Source organism: Opisthocomus hoazin, chromosome Z (genome assembly GCF_030867145.1).
Source record: "Opisthocomus hoazin isolate bOpiHoa1 chromosome Z, bOpiHoa1.hap1, whole genome shotgun sequence".
Classification (NCBI taxonomy): domain Eukaryota; kingdom Metazoa; phylum Chordata; class Aves; order Opisthocomiformes; family Opisthocomidae; genus Opisthocomus; species Opisthocomus hoazin.
The window spans coordinates 47,894,345-47,915,629 of NC_134454.1; the positions used below are offsets into that span (position 1 = coordinate 47,894,345).

General features: G+C 41.9%; 1 protein-coding gene across 4 annotated transcripts in view; it reads left to right on the top strand.

The window, feature by feature from the left end:
- The window catches only part of PTCH1 (patched 1), a 69,690-nt gene extending 51,331 nt beyond the window's left edge, over positions 1–18,359 (top strand). For 3 of the 4 annotated variants that reach the window (XM_075410757.1, XM_075410756.1, XM_075410758.1), the window contains 9 exons: positions 1,286–1,428; positions 3,480–3,663; positions 5,224–5,504; positions 7,032–7,169; positions 10,276–10,418; positions 13,385–13,484; positions 14,774–15,028; positions 16,096–16,615; positions 18,203–18,359. In XM_075410757.1, the coding sequence (XP_075266872.1) occupies positions 1,286–1,428; positions 3,480–3,663; positions 5,224–5,504; positions 7,032–7,169; positions 10,276–10,418; positions 13,385–13,484; positions 14,774–15,028; positions 16,096–16,614 (1,763 nt within the window). In that variant the 3' untranslated portion in view covers position 16,615; positions 18,203–18,359. Of the gene's footprint in view, positions 1–1,285; positions 1,429–3,479; positions 3,664–5,223; positions 5,505–7,031; positions 7,170–10,275; positions 10,419–13,186; positions 13,204–13,384; positions 13,485–14,773; positions 15,029–16,095; positions 16,616–18,202 lie in introns of those variants that run through there. The other variant, XM_075410759.1, reaches the window with a different exon arrangement.
- Positions 18,360–21,285: the final 2,926 nt, after the last annotated feature.

The window sequence follows — 21,285 nt, forward strand, 5'->3', positions numbered from 1 at the left end:
GGTGTCGGCCGGGTGCATTTTCTCTTGCGGTGCTCGTGTCTCCGTACAGCTGTAGCTACCCGGTCTGGTCTGTAATGACAGTTTTTGCTGTGGCTCCTCAACGCAGCTGCGAGGTGGGTTGGCAGTTTCCTCCACCGCCACTCCCCCGGCCTTTTCATCCCGTTCCCTGGACATGAGGTTTGTCGTCTGCTCCACAGAGCCTTCTTGTACTGGCCTGCGGCTTCCTGTGCTAAAACTGATCCAAATTTGTGCTGTGAGGTATTCCCTCCCCCTCGAAGGGTGGCAAGGAGGAAAATAACAGTTGAGAGTGAATAGGTGTCGGCTGTGATCTTTACATGTACTGGCAGCAGATCCCACGACTTGTGTTAGCTGCACAAGTTGAACAGATGGAACAAATTGACAAAATCGTGTTCACTCACGCTGTGCTTGAGGAGCAGCTGAGTTGCTGTTTGAAGTTGAAAGTTGGAGTGTGGTTTTTTTCCCCCCTTGTAGTGGAATTTCTGGTTATATTGTAGAAGCTATTGCCTCAGTGCTATGTAGTAGCCCAGAACAGTTAATGAGAGCGGCGTGTGTCCTCCTCTGTGGCTCAGTGTGCTCGGCCAGGGTTTTGGTTAGGCAGAGAGGAGTCTGGAGAATGTAAGTTGGATCAGGGCTGAACTCAGCCCTTTTCCGATCTGACACCATCCAGGTCAGCGCAGGACTTGAGCTTTGCTCTGAGGAGCGTATGTGTATGAAAAAGGTGATAAATGCAAATACGCTTATGGAGTTTTGAGTGTGTTGATTCTGGAAATGTGGTTCACAAGGAAAACTGCTTTTTATTCTAGACAAGCTTAACTCTTCCCCATATACTTCTCCAAGCAGAGTGCTAGGTTGCTCTCAAAGGCTCCGAGAAGGATGCAGGACCAGAGGGTCCTAATCCCGTCCAAGATCTCTTTGCCTTGAGGGGAAGCTGGTTTACACCAGTGCACATCGCATCTGCAGTTTGTGAGCTCAGCTTTGCTGGTCTGCACAACATAGGAAGGCTCCTGAGGCTTCTCCCTTGCACTTTCCTCCTTCTCCTGCCTTTCTTTGGGCAGAATACTGGACGTACAACGGGTACTTTTACCTTCTTGCACACTGGCAGTGAATAAGAAGCCCCCAATTTAGGAGGCAGCAGGTGGATAATTTTCTTCCTGATTCAGCTATGAAAAAGAGTCATTATTGTTTATTCCTACTGAAATTTGTTTCTAAGAATGACTGCTTACCTGCTTGTTCTGTCTTCCCCTTGCCTCCCTTAACTCTTCAGGACTTCAGGATGCATTTGACAGCGACTGGGAAACTGGGAAAATCACTTACAACAATTATAAAAATGGATCTGATGATGCTGTGTTGGCTTACAAACTCTTGGTACAAACAGGCAACCGAGCAAAGCCCATTGACATCAGCCAGGTACTGTATCAGGGTCCATACTGGTCTACACAGGAATACACAAGTCATCAGGAGTGGGGGGAGATGCAAAGAGCACATCGTAGTTTTTTCTGTCGTCTTGATGAATTGAACACTGCACGGCCTCGCTGACTTTGCTGAAGCCACTTGTTAGCTGCAGCCTGGCCTGTGTTGTGAAGTGTTCAGAATCAATACTGGGGATGCCTGCCCTTGATTATCACTGGTTTACGTGTGTTCCGTGCTGCTCCTGTGTCAGAGACACTCGGTTTCCACTGAAGTTGTTGTGAAAAATGCTTTGCTGCATCCATAGGTAGATGGAGTCTGGTCTCATGCCAGACAGAGCCAGCATTAGCCTTGTTGCCCTAAGTGGCATTGTTTCTGATTTGAATCAGATTGCCTTACAGGGTGGACCTTTGCTCAAGTTTCTGCTGTGGCTTTGAATGTGGCATTTGCTACATTTACATTTAGTTCCTACCAATTTATGCAAAACATAACATTTAAAAAATATGTTGATGGATGATAGTGGAAAGGGACTGAAATCATTACATGCTGTGTCATATTTTTGTACCGTCATCACCAAATACAGCTATGCTGCTGTAGAACGGAGAATGGCGGTTGTTTGAGCTGCCTAAGTAAAATATGTCTGAGGTTCTTTTGCAAGGTTATCACAGCACATGACTGCATTTGCTGTAGCCATTGGTAGGTGGAAACACATGAGGTTTGAATCCTTACGCTAAAATTAGATTTCAAACCTCTAGGAAGAAATTCTGCAGTAACCTAACTTCTTCTCTCCTAGAGTCATCATTGACTCACTGTGCTTTCAGGCAGAAAAACAGTCTTTCTAATGAGCTTCTTGGCCGATCTGCTTACTGTCTTTCTTTTTTTCCTGGCATTAAAGGTGACAGATTTACAGAGTGCATTGTTCAAAGTTACTATGCTGTGTAAAACACAGTGCTGTATAGCAACATGCAGCATGCTGTCAGGTCTGAATGAAGCTTCAGCTACGATTTAAGCGAAGAAAGGCAGTTGAAGACAAAACCTTCAGTGAGATTTTGTTTAGCAGAGTGTACCAGGTACGCTGTGGAACAAATGCAATTGGACTGCAGCTGCTGATATAATTTCCTGTGCCTGGGAGGGAGAAAAGTGCGGTGCACCCACAGGGGCTGAGTGCTGTACTGTGCAGTTCCAGAGACAGCTTGAAGACATACAGTTGTTGCATATCCTGTGGACTAATTGAATCCAGATCCTTGGAATCCAGCTTTTTTTTTTTGACTGCTGTCACTGTTGTTTTTCATGTCATTAAAAAGACCTGAAACTGGAGCCGAGCCAGAATTTTAAATAAACAAAACAAAAAAAACCCAGTAATACTTTTCACCCACAGAGTCCTCTGTCAGAGCTCTGGCTGTGCAGGGTTTGGCTGCAGAGCCCTAGAAGTCTACCACTGCTGTTTACCCCACAGATGCTTTTGCCCACAGTGACCCAGATAACATAGGACACTCATCTGCTTTCTTGATGCTGGGCATTTTCTGCAAGCATAGGTCATAGGAGGCAAGTGTTAGAAAAATTTATACAGATGTTTTATTTTTATAGCTCTCCTCCATTTACTGGGTGGCATTTCCTTCAGTGTTAACAACAGAGGTTAACTGCACACAGACGTGTATAGGGACTCTTGCCAGGTTTTCTTTCCCGTTCCTTAAATACGTTTCTCCGACTTGGTTGTTTTTCACTCTTGGCTGCAGACTTTCAGAACTTGGATTTAATTGGTTCAGCCTATTCTGGAACCATCTGCTGATTTAGAGGTTATTGTAAATACTATATGAGTACTATTTTATAAATAACCACTTTCTACTGTCCCTGAAGTTTCTTAGATTTTTTTTTTTCATTGTCAAGCAATAGTTTACTGATAAGTCACTTCAAGTGAAGATTCATGCTGTTTTGCTTTTCCCCTCCTATATGTGTGTTGCATCTCAAAGCCATTTGTTGAAAGCTTTACGGCAAGAGCCCTGAAAGCAAAACTCATTGTGAAAGGCTTCTGACTTTTTTCCGTTTTGCAGTTGACTAAACAGCGTCTGGTGGATGCGGATGGAATCATTAACCCAAGTGCTTTCTACATCTACCTGACAGCCTGGGTTAGCAATGACCCTGTGGCCTATGCCGCCTCGCAAGCCAACATCCGGCCTCACCGCCCAGAGTGGGTCCACGACAAAGCAGACTACATGCCAGAGACGAGGCTGAGAAGTAAGTAGCATTTCATCTTAATGTCTTACAGTTTATACAAGTGCCCTGACTCCTTCCTTCGAGAACCAGTAACTCAGTAGTTGTCTGATGCTGCGCAGGGCTCAGAAGTGTAAACAGGACAATATATAGTGTTACTCTGTAGTCTTAGGAGACTCATGCACCATTGCAAATGTGGCCCCACTGCAAGGTTTTATCATGTTGAATAATGAGTTTTATCATGTTGAATAATGAGTTTTATAACTGTTTAAAGCTTCAGAAACTTATGGTAAGCATTGCTTTTTAGTGTCACCTGATAGTTCTGTCTGTGAGAGAAACCTGGAGATTGCACGAAATCCCTGCCTATGTCCCTCTGAAATTTCATCGCTGGGATTGTATCGTCTTTATCCTCTGTTCTTAATACCTAAGAGAATTTTGTCAAGCTAGCGCATATGCTAAGCTACCAACGCTGATAACGGTACAAAAGCTGCCTAAGTAGGGGAGCAGTCCCATTCTGTGTCATTCACTATTCTCCTGAGCACGTGCCAGTTTGCATTGCTTTGCTTCAGCATTCCATATATTGGGAGGATTGCTAGTTGGACACCAGTGGGGAAGGGGAGAGGGCATAGAGGGGAGGACTGGTGCACTTAGAAGTGTGGCTGGGTAACCAGCTAGCTGTGCTTCAGTGTATCTGAACCCTAGAGCTTTGTGGCAGTCAGCCAAGTCTTGTCTTAATGAAAATTTATAGTGGAGATTATAATAGGGCAAATCATGTTTAGCAAGTCAACTGAATGACCCTGCAGGGTCTGGAACACACAACGGCAGTAACAAAATGCTTGTTGTGGAGGCTTTTTTTTTTTCCCCTTGTCATACGGTAGACTTAACATTACGCTCAAAAAGAAGTATGGTGAGTGTTGGTTTGTCAAATCATTAACGGATAAAAAGTTACCCATTTTCCTCCTTAAGGCATTACTGTTGTATTGCCTTTTATCCCCCCAAGTCGCTTGCATCAGTAGCAGAACATGGATTTCTGAATCTGACTTTCAGAATATTCAACGGAAATCTTCAAGACCAGCCAGCCTGATTGAGCATAGTTTTTCTCTAGTTTTGTGTTAGTGGACCTCAATTAATCTCAGGGAAATGACCTTTGATTTCAAAGGAACAGCATGTGACTTGCATAAAAGAAGACCATTTAGATAAAATGTTTAAGATGATATGATCTTCTATTCTATATTGCAGTTTTAGGGATTTTTGGCCAGATATTCAATAAAAAGCACTACAGCACTGATGAGGATTAAATATGTATATTGAAATATATCTGTTAAATTATATAGAATTGTTTGGGGCCTTGATGTAGATGGTGTTCATCCCATTGCACTGCATGATAAGAAACAGTAGTCTCCTGTAGGGCTTCAGCTTTTGATTTATTGGGGAGTTTTAAAAATTTCACTTGTTCTGAAGAAGTAAAATTTAAATTCAATGCCTTTAAGCGTTTTGCTGCAGAGAACACGGTGTTTTGTTAATCATGCTCTCTGTGTATCTTCTTCCCAAACACACATTTTAACACTGCTGTCCTTTTTTTAGTTCCAGCAGCTGAGCCCATAGAATACGCTCAGTTTCCTTTCTACCTCAATGGATTGCGTGAAACTTCTGACTTTGTGGAAGCTATCGAAAAAGTGAGAGCTATCTGTAGTAACTACAGCAGCCTGGGGATCGCCAGCTACCCAAACGGTTACCCGTTTCTGTTTTGGGAGCAGTACATTGGGCTTCGTCACTGGCTCCTCTTATCCATTAGCGTGGTTTTGGCTTGCACGTTTCTGGTGTGTGCCCTCTTCCTCCTAAACCCCTGGACGGCTGGGATCATTGTAAGTTTGTTATAAGGGTCTTTGCTGAAGTCAAATTCCTTTCAGCATAGCTCTTGCTGTAGTCGGGAAGGTTTTGTTTATGTCTGGGCCTCTGGAGGAGTATGTATATTGCATCATTCATTATATATTTATTCAACTTCAGGGGATAGGGTTCATGCTAAAGGTATTAACCTTAATAACATTAATCCTTTGGCCACCTTTTTTGCAGCTTTGAAGTTTCTTAGAAAGGTATATAAACTTTTGCCCTTGCTCAGATGCATGCTAACATGAGAAATAAAAACACAGGAAAATTAAGAGCTTCATTGACATTAAAGTTATTTCTAATTATGTATTCCCTCTCCTCTTTTATCAGACATAGTTATTTTTCAAGACAGTTGCTTGTGACTAACTTGCCCGTAAATTTTCTGAATGCAGTCTTTCTGGAAAAACTGAAATGGTTAGGTTGTACGGTACACACTGTGGAAAGACTGTAATTGAGGTATCGAGAAGAAAGAGCCATAAAATTATGAACTGAAGAGAATACTCCTCCATGCTTTCTGCAAGGCACCATAAGCCTCTCAGTAAACATTCAAGTTAAATTGAATGATGATGTTCCTATGTTTAAATTCCATAAACTATCGTATGGTTTATAAAATGCCAGAAGTAGAAAAGTGTAAAACAGTTACTAGTTTTTGTAATGTACGTTTATACGACAGGTATGTTAAAAGGTAAATGTTTAGTCTAGAATATTTTTCATAGCACTTAATCAAGCAATTTATGTTATTACTCTTGATTCATTAGCTTATAAAATCATTTATTGTAGTGCACACTTTTTTCCCTTGGAAAAGGCGTTTATTTTCAGAGTCCGCCATTGCTTTTATAAGTATGTCTATCTTTTTATCCTGCTTGGCTTTAGCAGCTTTTGAAGTTGATTCTACAGATTTCCTCCCCTCACTTTTCCTCAATGTTTTTTTACAAGGTAGATGAAAGAAAAATAAAAGCTTCCCATTAGATTTAACTGTTCACTTTGTCCGTGTCAATCCCTCCAAGTATCTTAAAAGCTCAGAGCCCCTCTGTAACTTGAAACCCATCAGCTGATTATGGCGTTCACTTAGTTCTGGGCGTTAAACCTGCTTAAAAGTCATCCTCACTTATATTTGCAGTTCTACAAAAAGAATTCTGATACAGGTAGTTGAAAGTTACTTTTTCTGGAAAGATTGTCCCAGGAACAGGTGAAAACGAGAACATGTACATTTGGAGGGGTATCCGTGACAAGGAAGAATAAATTGTTTTTCACATCAGTGAAGAATTGTAACCAACACAAAATTGATGCTTGCTCTGTTAACTGCTTCTTAGGAGTATAATTTGAACTGGCTCTTTAGCAAGTTGTTGCCATTGAGCACAGTGAAACAAGGAAAGGCAGCTTGTCTTTGGGAACACAGGATGGCTTTGAGGAGAATGTTTTATAGTCACCGTGTTTTTTTGAAATGTCTTTCTTCATTTGTCTGGAGTATGAGAAGTTACTAACAGCTGTTTGAAACCCTCTAGGTGGTGGTGCTGGCTCTGATGACTGTGGAGCTGTTTGGCATGATGGGTCTTATTGGAATAAAGCTGAGTGCAGTGCCTGTGGTTATCCTGATTGCTTCTGTTGGCATTGGCGTGGAATTCACTGTTCACGTTGCTTTGGTATGTAAAATCAGGAAGTGTTCAAAGTGTTCAAAATATTTTTAAATGAAATGGTGGCAATGTGAGGATCACAAATCCTTGCTTAGTCCCCTGAGTCAGTGACATGATTTTCAGAAGGAAATTGGCACAAACAGTTCCCTGTTCCATTCACTTTGTCTTGATAGAGCAAACTTGATCTTGATGAAGCAGTTCCTAACTATTGAGTCAGTCTTCCGGGAAAAAAGAGGGGATACATTAACCTGTGGTATCTAGCTGTCTGAGTGATCCAAATATATAGGCAAAGCAGAGCTCTTAATGCACCTCACTTCAGTCTTCACTCTTGTGGTCCTTGTCTGCAGCCTCACTGCTGCTGTCTCAGTGCTGTGTAGCTGTTGCATGTGGATTCTGTATCTCGTTAAAGAGGAGCTTTTAAAGGAAATTTTCAAAATCACATACGATGTCATTTGATCTCCCTGGACCACTAAAATTTGAATGTATGTGGATTCATTTTCCACTTGAAAAATCTGCACCATCTTTTCAGAAACCGTCAGCTATTAATAGTGGGCACAAACATGCAGTCTGTAGGAAAATAGTTTTCAGATGTGATGAGGAGGAGCAGAGAGGGGGGAAGAGTGTGTTTTGCTTGAAGATTTTCAGCATATTCAAGGTGAAGTGTTCAAATCTAGGGTCACCTGCTCACCCAGCTTAGTCAATCTGATGTGCAAAAATGCATAGAAACAACAGTGTGCTTGCAAGGGGGCAGCTTTGGGTGTTGAAGATACGCAAAATTCATCCTGCTTTATTTGGTAACAAAGAATAGAGTGAAAGGATTTTTTTTGTGTTCACATTTGACGATGTCAGCACTTGATATTTCCAACATTTTGCACACTCGGCAGAAGTCATTTTCCTATAAGGCTCTTCTAATCAATATTTCAGAATAGTTTAAGAATATCGTTGTCTCCATGGATTTGAATTTTACTTTACTAAGAAGTAGGAAAGGGTGAGTGGTCAGTATAATACAATTTCGGGGAGGAGATGCTTCTAGTCTACTGTGATCTCTAGTATATTAGTACTGTAGCAATCCAAAAAGCAGTGAAGGGAGGGGGCTGGAAAGTGGTGGTGAGATTGGATGGGAATGCAGTAGGCCTTTTAGACTCAAAAGGAGTCAGGTAGACTGCTAAGAGGATCTGGTGATAGTGGAAAAGAGAGAACCAACGGGATCTTGGCACACTGGAGAGATGGCCGAATACTGGGAACGTGTTGTAGATGATGTGCAGAGTTGGGGCACATAAAGTCAAAGGATGGAAAACATAATTTTAAGAAAAATCATGGGGGAAGTAGGGTGAGGTTAAAGAGGAGCAACTGGATCCCTGAAGTGGTGACAACTTTTTTTCCCCTACTGCTATGAGTAGTTAGGCTTTTGGAAGTAAACCTGTTTGCTAGGGCTTGTAATAGTTTAGGAAGTGTCAGAAACTAGTGGTGTACAAAAGGAAGAAAAAAATGACAGTGTCTTAGAATTGGAGATTTAAAACAGGAAAACTGGAATTAAAAAGGATGTGAAATAGGTATTTGTTTCTAAATGGGAAGAAGCTAATCTAATTTACAGGACTTGTATATAAAAGTAAAAGTCACCTATGGCTGAAGGTAAACTGCCAAGCAAACTGAAAATTGCATTTTTTCACATTAACTCAAAAACTTTCATACGTAGGCTTTAAATAAAAGAATGCCTAGTAGACCTCAGATGATAGCAGCAGTACTGACCTTCACAGAACTTCCTGCATATAAACAGTCAAACCAGTATCGCATAAACAAAAAAGGCAACGCTAGAACTGTTGAAGCAGAACTTAAATGAACTTGTTTAAGAGTGATACACAATCCACTTGTGGCTGAGTTCTCTGCTGTCGCTTGTAGATTGTAACCTGTTTTTTAATTCTGCAAATAAACTCTTAATCAATAGTAGACTCTTGTATTATGCATCCCTTAATTGCACACATATGCATTTGTTTATATGACTTGTTGATGTGTTTGTGGATCAGATCCCATAGCTCCCATTCATGTGAGTTGTCTCACTGACAGCTGCCTTTACCCTGAGGGAGATTCTTTATCGGTTTGTGTATATGGGAATGTAAAATGTCCTGGATACATTAATTTTCCATAGACCACGTTTAATCCAATGCTAAAGATTAATAATACGTTTGGCTACCTGTGGAAGTGAGAGTTGGGAATCTCACTCTACATGTACCCATTTTTGGTCTGCTTGTCCAACCAAATAACTTTTTAGTGTGTTGACTGATTTCACTCCAGATTTGTCAGGTAAGTGAAAATAAGCCACTAGAGCAGAGAGACTTAAATTCCAGGAGCAAGAGCTTTGAAGTGGTAGAAGTTCCAAAAACATTTATTTTGAGTGAAATAGAAGTGTTTAAAAAAAAAAAAAGGCAGCACACAATCTAACGTTACTTCATACCAGTCCTGTTGAGTGTGCTGACAACTTTCCATCAGTTGGGTGCCTACTGTGTGTGACACCTGACAGTCTGGAGCCCCAGACCAGCGAGAAGAAATGCACTGTGCCGGTGTATGCAACCGTGTAAGGGGATGGAAGGACCTGATAACGCTAATAAATGCTACTGTGGGTGTCACCGTGTGCCTGAACTGGAGCTGCACCTGTCCTTGGTCTGTGGCGAGTGCATGGGAAAGCCTGTGTCAGCGTTGGCTGTTCTGACAGCAGACTTTGGGTGACAGTCATGGACACTGTCGCCCCATGAGAGTGAGAGGAGTAGCCCTGTGGTTTTGACACCTGAAGTGCTTTCACTTTGGCGTGAATTCTTTGCAGGTGGAAATAAGCAAGCTGGAGACAAAAGCCTAGTGATGCAAGCAGGCATTGTTTCCAAAACCATTGCTAAGGTCTGACTCTGTAATCAGTGCTTACTCTGGTCGTGTGCCTTCAGCAGCAGCTGAGTGGCGTGACTGCAGAATTGGGCCTTCTCTTAAAGGTTGGCTGGCTACAGAGATACTTCCATAAACTGTAGTTTGAAGTAATTAACTGGTGAGACACTGTGCATGCTGTGAGAGAGGCTGTTTGGAAGGTTGTATGCATCCATCTAACGAACTGGGTTTCATTGTTTTACAGGCGTTTCTAACTGCCATAGGAGACAGGAACCATAGGGCTGTCCTGGCACTGGAACACATGTTTGCGCCAGTGCTGGATGGCGCCGTGTCCACTCTGCTTGGAGTGTTAATGCTCGCAGGATCAGAGTTCGATTTTATTGTCAGGTAAAGGATTTGCATGTGTCTTGACTTTCTTTTCAAAATGAAAATAAGTGTGCTTTTAATTTTTATTCACTTCAGTGTATCTGTCATTTTATTACTATGCATGGTGTGTCAAGCATGCTTACATCATGGTCCTGCTTTCCCTCTGTTTTATTAACTCCTTGCTACACACTAGACGCGGTGGTATTTCCATTGCTGGCATTAAAATCTGTTCCAGGAAAATCTGACACCCAGCGTGAAAGAATGTAAAAATGGCCCTCCAGCAAAGTGTGCTAAATCTGGGTTTGAATCAGTCTGAAGTATCTGGTATTGTTCAGTACTAGCTGGGTTTGACCTTTAGCCTTTAGGTGCTCCGGACTTCTTGCGTGCACAACAATTTGCATGCAAAGGACACGTGAACCTACAAACATGCTGCAAGTGACTCTCTCTGGGCCTTCTCTTTCTGTCATTATGTGAGGTTTACAGCGATGTGTAACATGCAGAGGAAAAAAAAGCCGTGTTTGGGAGCTGGGGAACCATAAGTATGAACGCAGAACTTCATATTAAAATTTTGTAAAGCAAAGCCTGAAGGCCCTTCTGTTTAGAACTACAGGCAGACTGTTTCTTGTGAATTTAATTAAGAATGTGAATTTGTCAAGTATGAGAGGAAAGCAAGTTTTTCGTTGAGGGGAATTTGAGAAGTGCAATGAAACAGATCCTATTCTATTCCAAACAACCTGTGGAGCTCTGAAAAATGGCTAATCGTAGAAGTAACACAGGTTCTTTGTGGCAAAGTACAGCACAAAAAAAAAAAAAAAAAAAAAAATCCAAGCCCTAAAATGGAACTGAGGTAGAACTGGGCCAAATAAAAATGCTCTGAAAGATGACTTAACTACTTAGGTAGACATAAGCTGGATAGATGGCTAGACTTAGCTGACATCCATTTGACAACAATAACAACAAAATGTCAGAGGCAGGAACTGAGAGAATGGCTGCTAAATCTCATCAAGATTTTTTGTTTATGTATGTAAGAGATTTGGAGAAAGCAGGCAGTTTGCAGTTAGGCCTCATGAAACCTACATGAGGATTATTACTATATAGATACTGCATGTCTAGAATTAGAATTTGTATTTTTTCCCAAAGTCATTATTTTTTACTTTATTGGTGTTGAAGAAATAAGGTAGAATTATTCTTTTAGAACCTGATCTTGTAAGACTTGGAACACTTTGGCATATAGGTTGCTTACAGATTTAACCTAAATTTACAGGGGTACATTTGGTGTGCTACTTTGTTACTTAACAGATGAGATTTTGGCAAGCGTATTTTTGTGTCACAGCAAATGGAAGATTGTAGCAGCCCTTCACACCAAATTTGGATTAGATGTTCTCTCAGTTTATAAAACGAGCCTTTCAACTTTTCAACTTATGTTATTTTACTTTTTTTGGCCATCAGTTTCTCATTTTCTAGCACAATCTGACTTTAGTTTGCCTTGTTTAAAAAATAAACTAAACTAAACTATGGGAGCCTGAGCATTGTTACAGTGGGTGAAGAAGATCCCAAACTTCCGGAAAGCGATAGATTAGTCCAACAATGTAGAAGATTAAGTAAATTAACAGACATTGTATACACCAAGTGGTCAGAGCTATAATCCTGCTGTTTATCCTAGTGTTAGATGGATGAGATGCAAATGTTTTTAATGCCTGTTGTTGATCTCTGTCCCAGTGTAAAGTTCTGGTGGTTTATGTTAGTAGAGTAGATTGGCTTGCTGATTTTTCCTAATGCAGATCAGAAATTCCCAAATGTTTACAATAGCAGGATATTTGTAGTTTTACAGGAGTCTGATGTATTTGATCAGATGTGGAAATAGGGAAGCAGTAAAGTTTGTTGCCAGCTAGACAATGTAATCAGCAGACCCATTAGTAGCAAACTTGCCCCCTGTTCTTCTCCTTTGCCTTCTCTTCCAGGAATTTACCAAGACTGAGTCCTTGAAATCATTAGTTACAATGCAGCCTTAAGTTTAGTCTAAGCCCCAGCTGTGCCGAATACCAACTAGCAAGGCTTTCCTTTTACTGACAGGTTTACCTTGGTATTCATGAAGGATCCCAGACCTTAGCCCTCAGCGGTGGGAAAGGACAACCACTTGTGCACTTTCCTCTTCTTCCATAGTACTTCAGCCTTTATGTTTGAATTGGCTGACACAAAACAAGAGTATTCAGAGATGCTAAATTGTTCAACAAAAGATTAGCCTGCAATGCAGCTCTGCCATTGTGGAGTGCTCTTACTCAGTACAATGCTGAAGCTCGCTATAGAATGGACAGCATTTTCTTTGCAGAAAGCGGGTTCCTGTGTTGTAAAAAGGTTGCAATTCGAGCTATTTGGTAAAACTGGAACTCACAGAATTCTAGGCGGAAAGTTGTGATTAATGAACAGCGAGGGAAACCCTTACCTGATACACTGGAGATTTAATTAGAGATTCTGCTGTAAGATGCAGAAGCATTTCACAGTGGATTAGCTGCTGGGAGAAGAGGGCTTCTTTTCCTTCTAGGCTAAATTGTTTAAATTCTACACCCTTCACTTCATTTGTTTGCTTCTGCTGGGTTTTCACTAATGGGGGCCCCTTCTCATTGTATTTGTGCTTTCAATCTATTCAGCTATTCACTGCACATTCCATATTTTTGTGTTTGTGTAACACATTCATAAATAACATTACATGCTTCTAGATTCTGGGAAATTAACAAATGTAATTTTTTTTCTTTCCTTTATCAACTAACACTTTGGGTTGTGGAATGTAGCTTCTCTAATTCAAAAGGTAAAAAACCCTATATCTGTATATGGAAAGTGATATAATTATTTAGTGCAATGTTAGCAATGTTTTAGATTTGATTTAGTTTGTGTACTGTTTTAACATATTTAGGAGTAATTTGTAGTCCCTTATTTCTAACAGTGTTTGTGGCTGTTCTCTCCCCCAAACCCCTTAAACTCTACTTCAGGTATTTCTTTGCTGTTTTGGCAATCTTAACCATTCTGGGAGTTCTCAATGGATTGGTGCTGCTTCCTGTTCTTCTTTCATTCTTTGGACCATACCCTGAGGTCAGTAAAATTAATGGTGAACAGAAGAAATAATACTATCTTTGCACCCCTGCCCCCCCCCTAGATTATCCCCCATTTTTAGAAACTCTTTTCTTTTTTAAATTTTCTTGGCTTTTTTAAGTTTTTTAAGTTTCTTGCTCTAGTTATTTCGTTGTGTTTTTTTTTGCAAGCTTGAGACAATTGTAGGATTATTTGTGCTTTTAAAAGCATAATGTGATATGCAAACTAGTCTGTAAAATAAGGATTTCCCGCAATATTTTGCAAAAGACAGTTTGTTTTGTACACATACCTTCTTCTTTCCTACCTTACTGCCTCTGTTGCTTTCCTCAAAATACTTAACTGAGCAGACCACCAGGAAGGCCTGTGTGGATCAACATACACCAGTGGTGGTCCACAGACCACACCTTGATAACCATGACAGGTCTGCCAGAAGGCCCCCCCTGTCCAGTTGCCCCTCCCTGTAGTATGCGCTTGGCTGAAGCAACATTTTTGATGGGTGGAAGGCTTCACTTAGACGTTGCTGACTTTACAGCATAAAGCCCAAGTCCAGTGAAAAAGAATTCATAGATACCAGATTTGTATTTGGTTGTGGATTGTTCGTTACCTTCTCTAACACAATTACTGTGCTACACAGGGCTGTCTTTATCCAATATTAGTAGAATCAGTGTGCTGTGCTTCACGTGTCTATGTGTATGTATGTGTGTGTACAAGGATAAAACACAAGGTACGTATACAGCACTAGTAATATTTCGGAAGTGTTAATTTTTTTAGTATTAGTTTTGACAAGGGTACATGATCTCTTATATTCCTAGCAGTATGCATGACCTGTTGCTTACTCAAGCAATGTATATGTGCGTATGTTGTTACCGCGTACGTTACCATTATGTGTGTGTCCATCTCTCTGTGCAAATAGACACTGAACCACATACACATACACATTTGAGGTGATTCTATGAAATCACTGTGAATGTATGCTGAAGGAGGAGGGAAGTCCACGTGCTATTTTTAAGTCTATAAGAGCAAGTGCATGCACGTACATGCATACGTGCACTTCCTGAGACAATGATACCCAGAAGAATCTGCGTAATCCTGTTTCTATACATATCCACAGATGGAGGTCACGTCTCTCTTTCGTTCATTTTTTCAGTTCAATATAAATCTTCATCAGAAAACCAGTGCTAAGGCTCTCGTGGCGTGAGACGGTGTGTTTGGCAGAACAGTTGCGTCCAGCTCTAATGATTAAAAGGGTGATGCTAATTGGATATTACTGAATGCGTTGTCATTGCCAGGTTTCTCCAGCCAATGGACGGAACAGATTGCCCACACCGTCTCCTGAGCCGCCCCCCAGCATCGTGAGGTTTGCGCTGCCACCCGGGCACACGAATAATGGGTCAGATTCCTCTGACTCAGAGTACAGCTCTCAGACCACAGTGTCAGGCATCAGTGAAGAGCTTCATCAGTACGAGGCCGCGCACCGCCCTGGGGCACCAGTCCATCAAGTAATAGTGGAAGCCACTGAGAATCCTGTCTTTGCGAGATCCACTGTAAGTAGCTTGAATGCTGACTGGCAAGAGGGCAAGAAGAGTGTTTGGTTTTTTTTATTTAAATCTATCTATTTTTGTGGAAAGCTTTTTCATGTTTCTGGCTGATTATGCTTTGCGCCTTTGTGCTAAAACTTGTAAGCAGGGAGTGAAGGCGTTTCTTGCCCTTTCCTTTAGGGTCAAGTTGGGGGTAAAATGATGGTATGAAAGCAGAGGTTTTTAACATGTGTAATTGCTGTTACATCCTGTTGGCACCAGCCACAGGAGAGAGCTCTCAGTCTGCTTGATGACTGTTCTCAGAGAGAGAACGGGGGAGACTGAAAGATTGAGACCTCTTCCACACAGGTCTTTGTGGATCACCATCTCGTATACCACTCTCTGACAGCACATTTTTTGGGGAAAGATTGATAGAGCCAGAAGAAAACAGTTTCAGGATTGTACCAAATCTTGGGCCTGTTGATTCTTGCTACAGGGTTCGTTGGCATAACTGCGATTTCAAAGGAAAGTGAAAAGGCTCTGTCTCCTACCCCTGCTGATGCTGCATGCTGAGCTGCAATGCGGATCTGTTTTTGTTCAGCAGAGGCCTAGAAATAGGTACAAGCACAGCCACATTTGAAGTTGGTCACGGTTTATTGACTGATGTGGCCGCTGCGCTTCACGCTTTTTACAGAAATCAGAAAACAGATTCCTACAGTCTATACAAACTGCCCTGCTAACATCCTGTGTATGTACCCTGTGTGGAACAGAGCCTTTTCCAAACGCCTGCAGTTCTGGTTGTTGAATGAGTTAAGATCAAGTGCTCATCACCTGTTCCTTTGAAAAGATGGTGCAGTATGTAGGAAGCTTACAGTAATGTTTTCAGCTGTCATCCTGTGTCTTTCTGAAGGTGTGTTTTCCAGGTTTTAATAACTATAGCCAAAAATTGTCTGGAAAAGTCAACAATTATCAGACTTCAGGGCATTACCCTTGTAGAGTTAGAGCCAGGACAGCATTATTATGATTGTTCTCAGCATAAAATGCAAGCGAGCATAGTATTTGTCAGAGGCATAACCACACGCCTCTCGTTTCAGGTGGTTCAGCCAGAGACGAGGCACCAGTCGAGTCCCAGATTACAATCGAGTCCGGAGTCCGGCACGCAGCAGGCGTGGTGCCAGGGCCGGCAGCCCAAACGGGACACGAGGGAAGGGCTATGGCCACCTCCTTACCGCCCGCGCAGGGACGCCTTCGAAATGTCTGCTGAAGGGCATTCAGGGCCCAGCAGCAGGGATCGCTTGGGCCACAGGGCTCGTTCTCACAACGTGAGGAGCCCAGCGTTGGGCGCCGTGGGGCCGGCATACTGCCAGCCGATCACTACTGTGACTGCCTCGGCTTCAGTGACTGTTGCTGTCCACCCTGCGGTGCACGGCCACAGCTCTCGGGGAGCGGGCTTTCCGTCCTATGAGGGATACCATGAAGCTGACCATGGGCCATTTGAGGACCCCCATGTGCCTTTTAACGTGCGGTGTGAAAGAAGAAATTCTAAAGTAGAAGTTATAGAGCTGCAAGATGTTGAATGTGAGGAAAGGATACCTGGCAACAGCTCACAGTAAGGTAGGTCTGTCTCCTGCAGCTGCAGGCTTTGCCTGTGCCAGACAACAGTGTGATCAAAAGAAAGTGGAAAGATAAAATTTCTCTGAGGTAGGTTTACTTATTGGTCCCTGATCATCTTAAATCTGCTGACTGTGAGTATAGTACATTTGACCGTGAATACAGTACATTTTGCGCTAGAAATCAAGCTGAATAAGGCAGTGCTTTCCAACACTGAGAAGTTACAGTGGGTTCAGACTATGAACTACTTCCAAGAGCCATGAAGAGTGGGGAGTACGTCGTACAACCCCAGCTTACCAGATGAGCAAAATGAAGCAGAGATGTTGTGTAAGATTTCCAAAGCTGTGCATCTGCATTTGCTGTTTATAGGCCTTGTCTGCTGATCCCCGAACCAGGCCCGTTCTAGAACAGCACACAGAATGACATTGCCTAGGAGAATGTAAAATTGCCAGCTGCCTTGAGACATGTCCTCTCCTGAGTCAGACTCTGTGGAAGAATCTGCAGTCCGTTGCGAGGACTGAACCCCTCTGGAAGATGGGCCGAGTGAGAGGTGAGCTGGCCCCACCACAGTGGTGGGTGCCCGCTGCACTTTGGGGGGGTGGTCAGAGACCCCCCCCATGAACCCGAGCGTTCCTGTGAAACAGCTGATGCACCCAAGCACTTGCGAGGCTCGGTGCCTAAACCACGGTCTGTCTCCAGGCTGGCAAGAGGGAGCTACAGGAAACAGTGCTGTTCAGAACAGACAGGACATTTCAGCAGTTTGTGGAAGTTTGTTGTGATAATTTTCCATTAATTTTATAGGGAATACTCTGAAGGGGAGAAACCGATTGAGTTTTTTTACCCTGAAAGCTTTTTGGGGCTTGTGGCTGAAAAACCATTTCTCACTATGTTAACTCTGCTTTTCCCTTTTAGGGGAAAGAAGAAGTGTTGAAATAGTTACTTAGCTGTGGATCCCTGCTTTCTCTCTTTGTTTTTCAGAGCTTTTCAGTGACAGACACTAGTTCGACCAGAGCAGGCCGTTTTATTTTAGTTATAGAACGATTTTACATATATGCGTGCATGTGCGCACAGGCACACACACGTGGAGAGTTTTGATGGAAGTTTTTTGGTGACTCATATTAAAATCACCTTCTGATTTACAAAATGTCTCTCCAGACTTCTCAAAGTGCAGATAGACACGAATGTTGTTAGCCTCGCAGCCGAGAAATACAGCAAGTAATAGTATCCTCAGGATGAGGAAATACTTGGGCTCAGCTTTTGCAAGCTGAACTGCGTGGTAACATGAGATGGTTAACTGTGCGCAGTATTCGATGTAGCATATTTCTCCTTGAAGTGTTCATCAGTTTTGACTGAATTTCTCGCAGATATCTAAAGCTGGGAACTCAGAAATTAAACCATCTGAATTTTTTTAATTGGCACCAGTATTTCTTTACTGGGGAAATTCGTGACTGAGATGAAAGCAGAGCCCACATTTCCTGACTGCTAACTGTAACCACAAGAATCATGAAATGAGTTTTGGATTAGCTTGATTTGTTTGTTTTTCTTGAACTTTAATGAATGTTTGTTTTTCTTCTTTCTTTATTTGTAAAGGGTAATAACTGAAGCAAAGAAGAGGCCAAAGATGGAAAACTGTATTTCCAGAACTGCTTGAAGAGAAGAACTGCTTGAAGTTGTAGAAAAGGACATGCTGCATCAGGACAACAGTTCATTGTTACTGTAACCTATTGTATTATTTTGTTAAATATTTCTTTAAGTATTTAAAAGATGTACACATATGTAATATACAAAAGAACAATGTAAAGTAGTATAATCTGGAGTCATTTGCCTCTGGGCAATAGAATGGGGACAATATTGTGTGCGCTTTGTACTTCTTGTACGTTGATCTCTGTGCCACAACTAAGCTTAATCTAGTTCTAAATTTCAGCATAAGTTGCTGCTGCTTAAATATTGTATAATTTACTTGTATAATTCTATGCAAATATTGCTTATGTCATAGGAATTCTTTTTTTTTCAAAGGTACATGTCTGTTTAAAATATTTTAAATTTGTGTATCACGACCCTGTGGTAGTATGAAATGTTTCTGTTGACTTTCAAACACGCTATGCGTGATAATTTTTAAAATAAGCAGATATGAAGAAAAGCAAGTTAATCTGGGAGGCTTAAATAGATTTAGCTATGTGCAGGTTTTGTTTTACTGTGTGTATCCATGTGTGCATCTGGAAGTGCATGCATGCTTTTGTGTGTATGTTCCTGGTGTACTGTATTTCTTTTTTACTGTATGGTAATGCGTAGTGGGCTTACAAACCCACTGATGCTGATGTGAGTCTGGCTGTCCCTGTTAGTAGGCACTAGTGAGAACCGTGTTGGTGTTTACCAACATGTACCACAGACTGCCATCATCAGAGGCCCAACTGAAATAGAAGGGAAGACAAGGAGTCGAGGTTTGGGGTTGTGGTTCAGTTTCCCACGCTCTTAATCACTTGGCTCACGTGACTTTGGTCAAGTCATGTAACTGCCCCATGCCTCAGTTTCTAAAAAATGGGTATAATTACACTTACCTACCTCCCAGGAACGTTGTGAGGTTTAATTACTGTTCATGTAGTCCTTTGATTTTTTTTATTTTTTTTTATTTTTTTGCAAAAGGTGCCAGGTAAGTGCAAACACTATAACCATTGTTTTTTTCACTTCCAAAGGTGCTGGATATTGAGAAGTGCTGTGGTTATAGAAATTCAGTCAGCATATGCCTTATCTTGATGTTGATACTGTTAACTATGGGTGGCATTAGAAGCTGGATAATTTAGTTGTTTGACAGTGAGCCACAGCTCAGCTGTGTCCTTACAGCATTGAAAGCAGTATCTTTGGTCACCTTATTTTCATGTCAGGAAGGAAGTTAATAGTAAGTGATAAAAATCAAAGGGAAGGATAGAAAAGCCCATCTATTTTCACTTCTTAAATATAAGTGGCTTTCCGATGGGTTCAGGACTGTAATGACACGTAAGGCCTGGGGTGTTCTTTTCTCTATTGTTTGTGTTTTCCCATGCTGCATTGGCACTTTTTAATTAAAACAGCTAAACTGGGATCTCTTTGTGAAACTAATTTAGCTTTTTGTATTATTATTTTTTAACTAAAAGGGGATTGCTGCAGGTGAAGGGTCTGAAAAAAACACTACGATCTGTTTTCCAGTTGGAAACAAACCCTAAGAATGGAGAAGCTTAATTTAAAATAATAGCAATTTTCATTATCTCTGCCTTCCTTTCTTGATCTTTTTTTCTGCCCTTCTCCGAGCTGTTTTTTAGAGCAGGTAGATGTTCAATTGTGTATTCAGAGCCAAACACACACAACCAGTACTCAGTTTCTAAACACAGCAGCGGTAGGGCTTTTCTTTAAGTGCGATGCCTGAACAGCAGCGGCCGATTCTTTGATGGGAAAGTGTTTTTCTCCAGTGGCTTCAGGGAGTCTATCTTTGCCCACAGACCTTGCCAGCATAATGAATGGGGATAATTAGAATGCACAAATTTCCATGCCTTTTTTGCTCACTTGAAAACACTTTGATATGAGGCACTTGTTTACAGATCTCCAATGTGAACGCCCGAAGGGCAGGTGGCGAGAGCCTGGTGTCGATCCTGTGACACCTAAGCTACTGTTCCAGTGGGTGCTGGGGGTTGATGTCGCGACTGCCCACCGGTCCAGCTCGCTGACTGACCGGAAGGCTCTTAGCGACAGCAAGGTGAGGGGCCCCGATTCAGCGCTGGCGGCGTAGTCGCCTCCGGTCAAACGAACTCTGCGGCAGAGCTGTATGATGCTAACGGGAAGCTACCTTCAGCCGCCCAGCATGCAGTCCTGTGCCGGAGGTCAGCAGCGCTCCTGCCAGCACCGCCGCCGGCTGCCTCGCTCCCTCCTCTTCCTCGACAGGGGAGGAATGGGGCCGGGGCGAGCCGCGGCGTTCCCCACCTGCCCCTGCCCGGGTCCTCCCGCGTGGGTGAGCTCTCTGCTGCTTCGTGCGCGGCGTAGACCTTCTTCTCTGGTAGTCACATTGGCAAGGGGAGAACTCAGTGGCTGGCAACATTTGTTTTGGCTTGGTTTTGTTTTTTAACTTTTTTAATCATGGGTGATATTTATATTTTTGTATCATAAGAATGTTTTCTTACAGTATTTGTCATGCCAGTTTATAACAAACAAGATGCAGGGATTTTATTTCTATTGGAAACACTATTACAGCTATGTTTTTACTGTTTAATGGATTTTTATTTGTATAGAGTGCTTACTAATGTTAAATAGGAAAGAGTATATAACATTTACTTTAAGGACTTGTCGTAGCTAATAGCGTAAGGAGTTAAAAGGAAAAAAAATATTCAAACTGGGTCTCATTGCCTGCCTGCTTTGGTAGGAGTGGGTTTGTGTCATTTCAGTTACAAAGATAAAATTATGCCATATAATTTATTTATATGAAAATTTATTTTTGTAGTGTACATAGTAGTCATCAAGTCTTTTGACAGAACTATATTTTTAAAGAGTTTATATGTAATGATGATACCATTATGTTTTGGAACACTGCTGAGATACAATTACGGTGCACACTTTTCCTTGTAAACCCCCTGGCAGAAAAGAAAGTGTTTAACAGTGTTAAGAGAGAAAGAGAGTGTGAATATTCATACGATTCTGAACTGTGTTTT